Here is a 14,860-nt window from a genome sequence, read left to right on the forward strand (position 1 = left end):
TCCCCGTCAAAACTAACTCGATTACATGATAGATCGCATCCAACCCATCACCGTCCAGCAAGCTTACGATGAGATTACTCATGAACGGTGAAGAGCATCATGGAATTGGCGATGAAGGAAGGTTGATGATGACGATGGTGACGATTTCCCCTCTCCGGAGCCTAGAACGGACTCTAGATCTACCCTCCACATGAAGAATAGGAGGTGGCGGCGCCTCCATATCGTAAAACGCGATGAACTCTTCACCCTCATTTTTTTCCGGACGAAAGAGGCTAAATAGAGCTGATATTGGAGGCGGTGGAGCATTGTGGGCCCCACAAGCCTGGCAGGCGCGGCCAGGGGGGCCGTGCGTGGTGGGCTTGTGGGCTCACAGCTCCACTTCCTCCGTTTATTCTTGCCGCAGTATTTTTTATATATTTCCCAAAAATTCTGCGTAAATTTTCAGGTCATTCCGAGAAATTTTATTTCTGTGCAAAAGCAACACCATGGCAATTCTGCTGAAAACAGCGTTAGTCCGGGTTAGTTCCATTCAAATCATGCAAATTAGAGTCCAAAACAAGGACCTTGACCACGGTTGGCCGAGTTTGCAGAAGACTGACGCATGTTGGTACCATGAAGGAGACTTAAGTGGGCATCGAAACTCGGGAGATGGTTGTACAATTCTTGAACAGTCACAGGTTCAACCCGAGCCGCAAGCGAGAAACGACATGGTTTATTCTAGGTCGAGACCAACAAGGATCTTTGCAGTTATTTGCGCATCAGACAATGCAACTCCGGTGCACGCAATCTCGTTTGTGAGACTTTTAGTCTTACCAAGATATTCAGCCATGGTAAGGTTACCTTTTTGCAGATTTGTAAGCTCGATCCTGCTGTTGATAGCTTGTGCTTGACTTTGGGCAGCGAACATGGCATGGATGGCGCTCAAAACTTCAGCCGACTTCTGTAGCATAACGACCTGTGAAAGAATCTCACGGGAAAGTGAGCCCATCAGATATCCTTGGAGTTGTTGCTGATGTGCGTACTAGAAATATCGTGCATAGTTGGCGACTTGCTCTTCCTTGCTGTCCTTGGTAATGGTGAGAGTGGTCGGCGGTGCCGGGTTTCTCCTATCGAGGTGGTGCTTCTGTTGGAAATATGCCCTAGAGGCAATAATAAAATGGTTATTATCATATTTCCTTGTTCATGATAATCGTCTATTGTTCATGCTATAATTGTATTAACAGGAAATAGTAATACATGTGTGAATAAATAGATCACAATGTGTCCCTAGCAAGCCTCTAGTTGGCTAGCTCGTTGATCAATAGATGATCATGGTTTCCTGATCATGGACATTAGATGTCATTGATAACGGGATCACATCATTGGGAGAATGATGTGACGGACAAGACCCAACCCTAAGCATAGCACTAGATCGTGTTGTTCGTATGCTAAAGCTTTTCTAATGTCAAGTGTCTTTTCCTTCGACCGTGAGATTGTGCAACTCCTGGATACCGTAGGAGTGCTTTGGGTGTATCAAACGTCACAACGTAACTGGGTGACTATAAAGGTGCACTACGGGTATCTCCGAAAGTGTCTGTTGGGTTGGTATGAATCGAGATCGGGATTTGTCACTCCGTGTGACGGAGAGGTATCTCTGGGCCCAATCGATAGAACATCATCATGAGCTCAATGTGACTAAGGAGTTAGTCACAGGATGACGTGCTACGGAACGAGTAAAGAGACTTACCGCTAACGAGATTGAACAAGGTATGGGTATACCGACGATCGAATCTCGGGCAAGTTCTATACGGACAGACAAAGGGAATTGTATACGGGATTGATTGAATCCTTGACATCGCGGTTCATCCGATGAGATCATCGTGGAACATGTGGGAGCCACCATGGGTATCCATATCCCGCTGATGGTTATTGGCCGGAGAGTGTCTCAGTCATGTTTGCATGCCTCCCGAACCCGTAGGGTCTACACACTTAAGGTTCGATGACGCTAGGGTTATAGGAAATTGCTATAAGAGGTTACCTAAGATTGTTCGGAGTCACAGATGAGATCCCGGACGTCACGAGGAGCTCTGGAATGGTCCGGAGGTAAAGATTGATATATAGGATGGATGGTTTGGACGCCGAAAATGTTTTGGGCACCACCGGCAAAGTGTCGGGACCACCGAAAGGGTTCCGGAGGCCCACCGGGAGGGGCCACCAGCCCCAGGAGGCTACATGGGCCAAGTGTGAGAGGGAACCGGCCCCTGGGTGGGCTGGTGCGCCTCCGACACACAGCCCAAGGCACCTAGAGAGGGAAAGGGGGGAAACCCTAAGTCAGGTGGGCCTAAGGCCCACCACGGGTGCGCCACCCCCCTCTCCCCCTCCTGGCCGCCACCCCCTCTCCCATCTAGGGCTGCCACCCCCTTTAGGGTGGGAAACCCTAAAGGGGGCGCCACCCTCCTTTCCCCCTATATATAGCGGGGGGTTTTGGCCTTTGAGAACACGATTTTCCATCTCTCTCGGCGCAGCCTGTCTCTCTTCTTCCTCCTCTCCCACGGTGCTTGGCGAGGCCCTGCCGGGAGACCTCGTCTCTCCATCGACACCACGCCGTCGTGCTGCTGGAGATCTTCCCCAACCTCTCCCTCCTCCTTGCTGGATCAAGGTGCGGGAGACGTCACCGGGCTGCACGTGTGTTGAACGCGGAGGTGCCGTGATTCGACACTAGATCTGAATCACACCGTGATCTGAATCGCCGCGAGTACGATTCCATCAACCGCGTTCTAGCAACGCTTCCGCTTAGCGATCTTCAAAGGTATGAAGATGCTCTCCCCTCTCTCGTTGCTGGTCTCTTCATAGGAAGATCTGAATATGGCGTAGGAAAATTTTGAATTTATGCTACGTTACCCAACAGCTTCATCTGTGCGCCCTTGATTTGTGGGAGCACAATGGCCTTCCATATAAGGAAATTTCTCCTCGAAAGCTTCTCCTGTGGTGGTGGTCCGAGAGCAACTTGGGTGCTGCTGGAGGATGAGGCGAAGGTGGAGGATGATGTGGTGGTGAGCATGGTGCTGGGTGTCATGGCTGCTTCGGTGGTGGACATGTTCTCGGCCAGGAAAAGTAAGCTAGATGCGATCTTCAATCTATGAGGAAGAGGTTCCGATTACCATGTAAGATAGGTTGGAAGTGTTAAACCCCTCGTCCGGGCCGCATTGGTATATATTGAGCAATTGCCTTGGCTTACAAGGAAGAGATCAATCAAGAGATTGATGAGAATCGGTTTGAGAGAGAGACCAAAGAGGAGAAGAGATAGAGGTAGATTACAGGTTTAAACACTTTCCTATCTCTATACAACTTATTCTAACAGCAACTACCCGCCTGGAGCTCTTGGCTGCGGCTCGCGCCGGCCACCTCGCCTGAGCATCTTCGCCACCGTCCAAACCCCTCATGGGCGACGCGACGAGGAGCGGATGGACGGCGCTTGTCCATTTTTGTGTCTGCGCATTGGGAGCATGCATCATTCGTGCGTGTTCGCCCATGTCCGCTAGGCGGACAGATAACCCAAACAGACAAAAAAATAAAATAAAATTTATATCCGTTTAAGTCATCATGTTGAAGTTGCTCTAACCGATCAATATCGACGGACCCATCTGTGGACGTTTGAGTGTCCGGATTATCAAAACTAGATGCTTTGCACAGGTGGGAGTGATGCTCCAGTCGAATCCTCACTTCCCTAGGCAAACAATAATATCCCGGAAAGGAGCGAAATCGAATCCCGAAGAGGAGCGAGAGCAGAATCCACGGCCCATTTCCGCATCACTCAGAGCAAGTACAATAAGGTACAGTCAGCGGGCTGTAAAGATTAAAATACTATATTTTTACTGAGTTGGATGAGAGAGAAGAAGAGAGAGAAGGGAAGCGGGCTCTTCGTGAAGAGCTCTTCGTGAAGAGCCAGCTCTGGCACGTACTTCTAGATGTTTTGTGACAATGAAAGATGGATCATATATGATAAAAAAATAGTATTATTTTATAGCTAAATATTGTACAACCTAGTTATAAGATGTGCTATAAGGCCAGCATTTGGCTGTACTATTAACCATGCTCTCAAGTGAGTTGCCTGTCCGTGTCGTCCCGTGATAACTCACTCATCACATCGCGTCCAACAGCAAGGACAAGGGCGCCACTCCAAAGTCCAAAAGCGCCCGTGTCCCGTCCAAAATTTCCACGCCAAATAATGCAAAAAAAAGCTGCCCCGTCCAACCTGACTCAGCCTACCAAGAAACAAATCCCTGCACAGCCCGCAGCTGACATGCTCGCCTAGTGGAAAGCACATGTCAGTCCCGCGCCTACGTGCTGCTGCTCTACACTCTAGTCCGTCCACTCCATCCAACCCGCAGTGAAAAAAGCTCTGCCCCACCACACAACAGCCAGCCATTGACCAGCAACAGCACGCACTGTCCGTAGCTCGCTCGGCTCGGCCACCCTCGTCCTCGCTACACTCACTCACTCATTCCTGCACTGCGCCTCGCCGGCCGGCCGGCCACGTCCATGGCAACCACCAGCGCCGCCTGCCTGCCTCTCCTCCTGCTCCTCCTCCTCCTATCGCCGCTCTTCATCTCCTCTTCCTCAGCGGCAGCGGCGGAAGCAGAGCAGCCAGTACACGACCTCCTGCTCAGCTTCAAGGCCTCCCTGCACGACCCCGCCGGCGCCCTCGCCACCTGGTCCAGCTCCACGCCCTACTGCAACTGGTCGCACGTCGTCTGCACCGACCCCGCCTCCGTCTCGCTCCAGCTCCAGGGCCTCGGCCTCTCCGGCGACATCAACGCCACCGCGCTCTGCCGCGTCCCAGGCCTCGCCGGCCTCAGCCTCGCGTCCAACGCCTTCAACCAGACCGTCCCGCTGCAGCTCTCGCGCTGCGCCTCGCTCGCCTCCCTCAACCTCAGCTCCGCCGCCTTCTGGGGCCCGCTGCCCGAGCAGCTCGCCGCGCTCGCCTCGCTCGCCTCGCTCGACCTCAGCGGCAATGACATCGACGGGACCGTGCCGCCGGGCCTCGCCGCGCTGCGGGGGCTCCAGGTGCTCGACCTGCGCGGCAACCGCCTCTCCGGCGTGCTCCACCCGGCGCTCTTCCGCAACCTCACCAGCCTCCACTACCTCGACCTGTCCGGCAACCAGTTCTTGGAGTCCCAGCTGCCGCCCGAGCTCGGCGGCATGGCCAGCCTCAGGTGGCTCTTCTTGCAGGGGTCGGGGTTCAGCGGCGCGATACCCGAGACCTTCCTTGGGCTGGAGCAACTGGAGGCTCTCGATCTGTCCATGAACAGCTTGACCGGAGCCGTTCCTCCGGGGTTCGGCCTCAAGTTTCAGAAGCTCCTGTCTCTCGATTTGTCGCGCAATGGCTTCTCTGGGCCGTTCCCCAACGGCGTCGACAAGTGCCTGATGCTGCAGAGGTTCGAGGTGCAGGGCAACGCCTTCACCGGGGATCTCCCCGCCGGCCTCTGGTCGCTGCCGGACTTGCAGGTCATCCGCGCCGAGAACAACCGCTTCTCCGGCCGGCTCCCCGAGTTCCCCGGCGGCGTGTCTCGGCTGGAGCAGGTTCAGGTCGACAACAACAGCTTCTCCGGCGCGATACCTCAGAGCATCGGCCTGATCCGCACCATGTACCGCTTCTCCGCCTCACTGAACGAGCTCAACGGCAGCTTGCCGGACAACCTGTGCGACTCGCCGGCGATGAGCATCATCAACGTCTCTCACAATGCCATCTCCGGCTCGATCCCTGACTTCAACAACTGCAAGAGGCTGGTGTCGCTGTCCCTGTCCAGCAACGGTCTCACCGGGACGATCCCAGCCTCCCTCGGGGACTTGCCGGTGCTGACCTACATCGACCTGTCCAGTAATGGCCTCACCGGCGCCATTCCGGCAGAGCTCCAGAACCTGAAGCTTGCGTTGCTCAACGTCTCGTACAACCGGCTCTCCGGCCGCGTGCCTCCGGAGCTGCTCTCCGGCCTCCCCGCCGTGTTTCTCGAGGGGAACTTAGGCCTGTGCGGTCCTGGGTTGCCGAGCGATTGCGATGCGCCATTGAGAAAGCATCAGGGGCTAGCACTGGCTGCGACGGTGGCCTCCTTCGTCACAGGGTTGGCGCTGTTGGCCGTAGGGGTGTTTGCAGCTTGCAGGAGGACATATGGCAGCAGGTCCTCCTCCCCATGGAAGCTGGTGCTGTTCCACCCAATCAGGATCACCGGAGAGGAATTGTTCGCCGGGTTCCACGACAAGAATGTGATCGGAAGAGGAGCATTTGGAAAGGTCTATCTGATTGAGCTACAAGACGGGCAGAAAGTCGCGGTGAAGCGGCTGTTCAGCTCAGGCAAGCTGGCATTCAGAGAAGTGAAGAATGAGATGAAAGCACTGGCGAAAATCCGGCACAAGAATGTTGCAAAGATCGCAGGCTTCTGCTACTCGGAAGGAGAGGTCAGCGTCATATATGAATACTTTCAGAAAGGAAGCTTACATGATATGATCTGTGCGCCCAAGTTCGCGGTGGGATGGAACGACAGGCTGAAGGTTGCACTGGGAGTAGCTCAAGGATTGGCATATCTTCATCATGACTATGCTCCTCGCATGCTGCATCGCAATCTCATGTCGAGCAATGTGCTGCTTGCCGATGAATTTGAGCCCAGGGTTGCTGGGTTTGGGATTCATCGAATCCTTGGGGAAAAGGCCTATCGATCTTTCTTGGATTCAAATTTGAATCACAAGTGCTACATCGCACCAGGTATGCATTTCTGTAGTTGAATCAGTGCACTATGCTTTTGAAGAAGCTGGCACCCTATCCTATGCATTTGCAATGTGCTCTTCTTACCAAATTGATTTGGTAGTAACCTCACTGCATAGTTGCACCTTATACATATCAAGAAGGAAGAATTGGTACTTAACTGAATTTCTCTTCCATTTTCGTGAAACCAGAGCAAAACTTCACAAAGAACCCAACGAACCTCATGGACGTCTACAGCTTTGGGGTCATTCTCCTGGAGCTCATCACCGGAAGGCCAGCAGAGCAGCCGTCGTCCAAGGACTGCTCGGACATTGTTAGCTGGGTGCGGAGGCGGATCAACCTGATCGACGGCCCATCGCAGATACTCGACCCCAACGTCCCCGGCACAGAGCAACAGGGGATGAAGGCGGCCCTGGAGCTCGCAGTGCGCTGCACGTCTGTGAAGCCTGACCAGAGGCCGGACATGTATGAAGTTGCGAGGTCGCTGCAGGCGCTGTAGTTTATACCTTTCATCCACGGACACAGCCATACACTGAAGTTGCTATGTGACCTTTGACTGGAGAAGCACTTCAGATTGTGATGTTTTGAATTCAGACCATCTGTTAACATGTAGTTCGTTCGTGTCGTGTATATTTGTGGGATTGTCATGACATTGACAGAATAAATAGAAATCAGACGCCTGTGTGATTCACATGTTTATTCAGCCAGCAGCTTTCAACTACAAAAACAGCTTCAGTAGAGCAAAGCCAGCAAACAGTTTTGAAGTACTACAAAACGAGCTTCAGAAGAACATGCCATACATCGATAAAAGAACAATTCCAACTTGCAAATATCTTAAAGTCCTCTTCTCTTACTCCATCATAATATGATGAATATAAGTTTTACAACATCAATTATTCCATTACAGGACATAAACACACAAAGATGATAGGGACTAGAGTACAAACCAACAACCAACAACAATACTGAAGCAAATTATTTTAGGAAACAGATGAATTAAAACGAACTATTGGCTACAATAGGCAATTACACTCTGCCCAGTTCTTGAGTGCCTCTCCATATGAGAGGCGGCTCTTGCTCAGGCATGATAAACATAGCTTCCAACGATGTGGCCGGTGGTGCTCACTATGTCGCCAATCTGCTTGGCGACGCATTACTCCTCCAAATCTTGTTCACGTTCAGCCCGGACCCTTGCCCGGGTCTGATAAACTCTTCTTCCTGCACTTATGTTGCAGTTATTCACTATGTCGCTGAGAAAGTACCAGCAGATTGTGCTCTGTGGAGGCCCCGGAACAACCCCAGCACCAGCAACGGGAAGGCAAGGTGTAGACCTCCCAGTACCCATGTCAAAGACCATGCCCTGATCCCTACCCCTCCCGCCGATCCAGTACACACAATTACCCTTCAATCCTGGCACATCTTCAGCATACATGGACACCGCATTGTTCTTCCCGACAAACACTGAGTAGCCTCCCAGATCGGTCACGGCATCCCAGCATGGTTGGCGACGGGGATAATACCTCAAAACCAAGATTTCGTTCTCGGCTACACGGCGGTGACCGCCTCCTGGCAGCTGGAGAGTAACCGTGCAGCTAGCATTTCTCCAGATTTGGTAGAGGTTACCGTCGCAGAACACCAGATTCTTGGCACTAGTGAAAACCGACACCGTGTTGTATGGCGCTGCAAAACAGGTAGCAGGGTCGAACGGCAAGTTGCCCTCAGCCAACATGGGCTCAACTGTGGCCGGTGCATTTAGGTCCGGTCCGACAGATCCAGGAGGAACTCTCCTAGGCATAAACACATCTGGGCAGAAGGCAGCCTTCATCGTGGCAATTGGGAGCTGCTGCTCCCTCCATCTACGATGTTCATAGCAGATCATGCGCAAGTTGCGCTGTCTTCTTCCCTGAAGACTGAGTGCGGGACTTCCTAAAGTAATCACTGGCTCTGACGGGCCAGCTGGATCCTCGACGACGATAGGCTTCCGGCGGCGGCGCTCCGGCAGGCGGAGCACGTGGACATCTCCATAGCGAGTGAGGCAGTAGACCCTACCTTTTTCATGGTAGACAACGTCGGCGAGCTGATCTCCGCTGGCGAGGCGGACGGGATCGAGGATGGCCCACCTCCTGGCCCCCGCGGTGACGTAGGCGAGCCTGTCGATGTCGCAGATGGCGGCGGCGGCGAAGTCGTCCCTGGCGGGGTTGGGCGCGAAGACGAGCTTGGAGACCCAACGGCTCTCGTAGATCAGCGGCGGCAGAAGGATCTCCGTAGCGGTGATGGGGTTGAAGAGGCTGAACATGCTCTGGCCGCCGAAGAGGCAGACGGAGAGGGCGAGCCAGCCGTTGCTGGAGCCGACGCATCGGCCCCCCGAGAGGATGTTCTTGAGCTCGAAGGAGCGGTGCGTGGGGAGCGAGGCGGCGGAGGGGCGACACCTGGCGTCGTCAAGGACGACGAGGAGCGACGGGGACGGCGGCGAGAGCGCGCAGCGCCAGGCCGTGCAGGCGCCCCGCGCGCTGGCGTAGCACTTGAGGTCGAGGCTGTCGCCGATGCGGCAGAGGAGGTCCGCCGGCAGATCCGCCCAGCGCCTGAACGGCGGCATGGCGGCGGCGGCGGCGGGCGGGCTGCGTCTGTGAATGGTGGCTACGCCATCGGGTCCTAGGGTTTCAGCCGGAGTGGAGGCGATTGTGAGGTTGGGGAATTTTATGCTCCATTGTCGGGTGGGCATCTTTCAGACAAGCCCCTGGGCTTCTTCCAGATTGGCGAGCTGGTCCGGACGCCGCGTGTCTCCTTGTCCTAACGGAGCTCGCACACCTGCCGGATCGACGCCGTTGTTCGGGTCAAGCGGAGACCGGGCACTCACTCACTCGATACAGCCCTCGCCTCGCTGGGCTTGCTCGGCCTTGTTTCTGTTCCCACTTCGGAGCCTCAATATGTTGCCAGTTGTTGTCAGTTGTCATCACAACGAGAGAGATTGCTAAAAAAAAATACATTCACGTCTAGTCGAGAAAGGAAAGAGCCCGGCGGGGAACATGACCATGACTCTTCTAAACCATTACATGACGGAGAAGCCCAGCTCGCCTCACCTCGCCATACTCGGCTTGCTTGGTCTTGTTCATGTTCCCACTTCCGAGCCTCAATATGTTGCGAGTTGTCGTCATTTGTCACCACAACGAGAGAGATTGCTAAAAAAGGTAAACATTTATACACGGCGCGTCCGTCGAACCGTTTCGGCCGGACGCACCGCGTTCGTCCGATCTGGGCGGATCGCACGCGTCCCCTCCCCCGCGCAGGTCGCCGTCGCCCCTTCCCCCCGCGCAGGCCGCCGTCGTGTGCTTCCCCCCGCGCAGGTCGCCGTTGCCCCCTGCGCAGGCGCCGCCGTCGTGTGCTTCCCCTCTGCGCAAGTCGCCGTGGCCTCCTCCCGCGCGCGGGCGCCGCCGCCGCGAGCTTCTCCTCTGTGCATGTCGTCGTCGCCCCTCCCCCGCAGGCACCGCCACACGCCCTCGCACCCTTCGCGGGCGCTGCTGCAAAACCATCATCGCCGGTGCTCGGGCCGAGCCACAGGGGAGATGACATGGCTGCCTCCTGCCATGGATTGATCTGTGTGTGCATGTATTAAAAAAGCTACAAGCGGTGTGCAAAAAGCTTCAAACGGCATAAAAAAGCTTCAACCGTTGATAAAAGAAGTTACAACCACGTCCATGAGAGTTGCAACCAAACTTCGTCGGAGTTTTGTAGGCGGAGTTGCAACCATGATGAAAAAATGTTGCAACCATTATACAAATTTGATACATCAGTCATTCTTTTTTGTTGCTACCGTATTGTTTTTCTGCTACAACCGTTGACATGGACGAGTTGCAACCATGATGAAAAAATGCTACAACCATTATACAAATTTGATACATCAGTCATTTTTTGTTGCTGCAACTGTATTGTGTTTTTGCTACAACCGTTGACATGGGCGAGTTGCAACCATGATGGGAAATGTTGCAACCATTATACAATTTTGCTACATGTGTCGTTCTGTTTTGTTGCAACCGTATTGTTTTTTTACAAGGAGTTGCAACCATGAGCGCACGCTGCTACATCCACGGAGGTTAGAAACGCACAGGAAAGCGACATAGGTGAGGACGGCAGGGGCGGCGACCGACGGTGGAGGACGGCTAGCGGTGAGGAGGTGAGGCGAGGCGTGCGGAGCGTGCTGGGGCGTCGGCGCGTGCGGGGACGACGGTGCGTGCGAGGATGGCGGGCGGGTGGGGGCTGGCGCGACCAGATCTGACGGTCAGAGGGCCCTGATCTAACGGCTGCTGCGCGACCGGCGCGAGCCCTCGGGTCAGCGCGCCGGCGCCTAGCACTGCCCTAAAAAAGATAAATACATTCACGGTCACTATAATTGTGACGAAAGCACAATACGATCATTGAACTTAGCAATACGTTTAATACGATCATAGAATATGATTTGATGTGAAAATATGTTCATTGTAGCACGTACGCGGTGGGTTTGACCAACTCTTTACCCCCACGTAGTTGGCCTTGATTCGGCCAATCTTGCATGGAGGGCTTTTCTGTAAAAATACAAAATTTCTCATTCTCAAATCCCTAACCCCCCCTCCCCGTCAAATCCCTAACCCTCCCCCTCCCGTCTCTCTGCTCCGCCTCTCCTCACTCTGCCATGCCTCCTGTCGTCACCGCCGTCCATTCTTGTCAAGGAAGGCAGTTCCTTCCTCGCTGGTGCTCATGTCTGCAGCTTGTTCGTCCGTCTCTGCTATCCGCTGTCGGGCAATGGCGCTGCCGCTGGCCCGCTGCCCAATCTGCAAGGTGAAGGTGCGCATGTACGTCTCTACAACAGAAAAGCACGACAGATGGGTCTTCTACAAGTGCGAGAAGCATGGGGTAAGTTTTTCTCTTTGATTTACATCCTTTCCATGATTTAGCTTCTGTTCTGGATCCAAAGTTTGAAGCTTTTTTGACCTAGACACATTCATCTCTTATTTGGGATAGGTGACTTGTGATTTCTGGCGGTGGGAGTTGGAGTATGTTGAGTTCCTTGTTGACAAGCATTATCTCAACGGCGATCCGGCTGTGGATGCTATTGGTGTAGTGGAGGAACACAGGGAGGAACTTCTTAAAGCACAAGAGCCATTTTATATGAATGGATCTGTCAGCTCGGGTAAGAAGGTTTTGAAGAGTGACAGTGGCAATCTAATGAGCAGGCAGCAAGCTGTTGCACTGATGATGCTTGGGAAAGAGCTGGCGATGCTCATGAAGATGCTGGTTGCTGTTGTGGTGCTGCTAGGGCTTGCTGCACTGGTGCTGATCATGCTGAAGAAGTGAATATGCTTGTTGGTGTAGGGGTGGTGCTGCTAGTTCTTGCTGCTAGGTGATGCTGCTAGTTCTTGCTGCTAGGTGATGCTTGTGTTTCAGCCTGATGTAATGGAATGGTGGTGGTGAACTCTGGTTTTAGCTGACGTAATGTTATGTTATGTGGTTGTCCTACCTTTTGTTTCAGTCTGGTGCAATGAAAAGTTAAGTGCCAATGCTTGATATCTTCAATGTTAAGTGTTCTTGTTTCTGTCCAGAATTAGCAATGCTTGATATTTTCAATGTTTCATCAACAGTTTCCACCCAATATGTTCTCTTAATCCAAAATGGCATTAAACTGGTCAATTGGAATAAAATCGGCATGAGAAGAAGATCAAAGAATAGGAAACATCATCATCCACCAAAATAACTAAATAAGTTCATTCATGAAGAGTAGTCAACATCAGCATTCACCAAAAATTACTAAACAAGTACCATACATCATCATTCCAACAACTCTTACTACATGATCGTAAGTAGACCAAACACTCTATGTCTTTGAAACTACCTAAAGACATCAAACATTGATGTTCTTGCAGATTTGTTGGGATGGTCAGGTTCATTTCCAAACCAGGTTGTATTTCTTTTTGTAACATGCCTCTTCTCATGTTGTTTCTTAGCAGCAACAAGCCTATTCTCTTCTTCTTTCCTAGCAGCAACAAGTTTCTTCTCTTCTTCTTTCCTAGCAGTAGCAAGCTTCTTCTCTTCTTCTTTCCTAGCAGCAACAAGCTTCTTCTCTTCTTCTTTCCTAGCAGAAGCTTCTCTATTATCCTCTTCTTTCTTTGTAGTAGCTGCTTCCATGTCTGCTTTCTTTTGTGCCTCCTTCTTCTCAGCAGCAGCTCTTCTCTCAGTTTCTTGCTTTTCCTTTTCCTCTACAGCTATACACTTCATTGTTTGTGCAATAATTTGTCTCGTCTCAGCCTGAGCTTTCTTGTTTATCTCTGCTTCTTCTTTTCTTTTGGCACTCCTCTCCAGTGCAGCCAATGTTCTTCTCTCACCTAGTTGTGCTTTCTTCTGTGCTACTTCCTATTTCTTCTTTGCTATGTCTTCAGCTTTTTTCAATTCTTCTTCCCTCCTAGATGCAAGGATGGCTTGCTTTCTCTTCTCTAGCTCCCTATCTTTCTAATTTTTCATTGCCTCCAGCTTCTGTGCTAACTCACCTGGTCTAATGGTGCTTGAACTAGCTTGAATTGACTGAGTACCATTAGTCTGGTTGAGCATCATTTGGGCAACACTGAGAAACCCAGAAGTAGGTGATGGCCTCTGTTGAACAACCCTTGCTGTTGGCATTTGGGCAATCATGTTATCCACCATAAGATCTTCAAAAAAACACTTGGTTCTTGTTGTCCCTGCAATTACACAGGAACAATTTGTGTTAGTTATATGGGAAGCATGAAGATAATTCATTTGATTTCAGGATTTGGAACTCTTTATTACCCGAGTTAAGACTGGATCATCTTTAGTTGTCATATTGGAAGCAGCATTGCCTTCATCTGGAGCTGCCACATTGGAAGCACCATTGGCTTCATCAGGAGCTGGCACATTGCCCCTACTGTTTGCACTTGGTGGTGTAAGTCCAGCCTTTAAATATTTGCATCCAGCCCTATTGTGATCTGGCTCACCACAGTATGAACGGTGCATGATCACACCATGTCTTGTGGTTTTCTTCCCTTCCTTTCCATGGTCAATCTCTCCAGGTGCTTGTCTCCTTGCAGTGGAAGGCCTTCCTACATGCTTCTGGTAAAATGGTGGCAATACTATGGGCCCACAAATGTCCTCCTACTCTCTCCTATCTTTGCAAGGATATACAATGTTTTCATATGCCTTCTTGAACATTTGCTTTGAGTAGCAAGGGTCTACCAGCTCAAGAGGATCAATTCTACCATTCCTACAACATGCTACCACATGAGAACATGGTAAGAATTGGCAGCTCCCTAGCCTCCAAAATATACCTGCAAATGTCACATGTGTTAGAAGAACCTAAGCATGAAAATATTTCTTAAATGGTAGCAAATAACCAGAGCATGAACATATTTTGATCTAATCTGTTAAAAACTTCACATATGTTGTTCAGTAATATATCACATTTTGGCAACTCACTCTAAAAAGCTTTCACCCAAGTGTTAGGTTCCAGCTCATGCAGGCACTTGTGGGCATGTGCATTAAGTAGCTTCATTTCCTACATCCCCTTCCCATATAACCGAATTGTGTTGCTCCTTGATATATTCCACAGTTGGTTCTTCAAAATATCCCCTTTGAAAGACTGCTGGAAGTTCTGCCACATGTGCCTCACAAAAAATCTGTGTTCTGACTCACGGAATAGTTGTTCAACTGCACTTATGAGACCCTTTTGCTTGTCTGACATGATAGTCCAGGGTTCATTGTTGATGATGCCAAGATTCCTTTTCAATGTGTCAAGGAACCACATCCAGTTAGTGGTGTCCTCCACTTCAACCACAAGAATTGCTATTGGAAAGGTACAGTTAGTTGGATCTACACCAACAGCTGCAAGTAGTTGACCTTTATACCTTGTTTTAATGTGGCAGCCATGAACAAAGATCACTGGCCTACAACCCTGAAGGAATCCTCTCTTGCAAGCATCCAGACACATGTATAGCTTGCTGAACCTTGCATTCTCATCAAGTGACATATAAAATGATGAGCTAGGGTTGCTTCTCCTAACTTCATTAGCATAATTCCAAAGAAGCTTATACTGCCCTTCTTCATCACCATATACTATCTTCATTGTCATCCTTCTTGCTCTCT

The 14,860-nt window shown here is 51.4% G+C and overlaps 2 protein-coding genes across 2 annotated transcripts; one reads left to right on the forward strand and one right to left on the reverse strand.

Annotated features, from left to right (window-relative positions):
- Positions 1-4,304: 4,304 nt before the first annotated feature.
- On the forward strand, positions 4,305-7,438 carry LOC123426983 (probably inactive leucine-rich repeat receptor-like protein kinase At5g06940). Its single transcript, XM_045110907.1, has 2 exons — positions 4,305-6,739; positions 6,931-7,438. The coding sequence occupies exons 1-2, from the start codon at positions 4,522-4,524 to the stop codon at positions 7,236-7,238; spliced, it is 2,526 nt and encodes an 841-aa protein (XP_044966842.1). The 5' UTR covers positions 4,305-4,521; the 3' UTR covers positions 7,239-7,438.
- A 117-nt stretch (positions 7,439-7,555) lies between these two features.
- Positions 7,556-9,492, reverse strand: LOC123426984. Its single transcript, XM_045110908.1, has one exon. The coding sequence runs from the start codon at positions 9,459-9,461 to the stop codon at positions 7,893-7,895; it is 1,569 nt and encodes a 522-aa protein (XP_044966843.1). The 5' UTR covers positions 9,462-9,492; the 3' UTR covers positions 7,556-7,892.
- Between the last annotated feature and the right edge of the window lie 5,368 nt (positions 9,493-14,860).

The sequence above is a fragment of the Hordeum vulgare genome, chromosome 2H (assembly GCF_904849725.1).
Source record: "Hordeum vulgare subsp. vulgare chromosome 2H, MorexV3_pseudomolecules_assembly, whole genome shotgun sequence".
Classification (NCBI taxonomy): Eukaryota; Viridiplantae; Streptophyta; class Magnoliopsida; order Poales; family Poaceae; genus Hordeum; species Hordeum vulgare.

Bases quoted from the DNA above. Each gene is read 5' to 3' on its own strand.
- LOC123426983 (XM_045110907.1), top strand. From the start codon at position 4,522: ATGGCAACCACCAGCGCCGCCTGCCTGCCTCTCCTCCTGCTCCTCCTC. The intron at 6,740-6,930 runs GTATGCATTTCT...TCGTGAAACCAG, and splicing joins CAAGTGCTACATCGCACCAG to AGCAAAACTTCACAAAGAAC.
- LOC123426984 (XM_045110908.1), bottom strand. From the start codon at position 9,461: ATGCCCACCCGACAATGGAGCATAAAATTCCCCAACCTCACAATCGCC.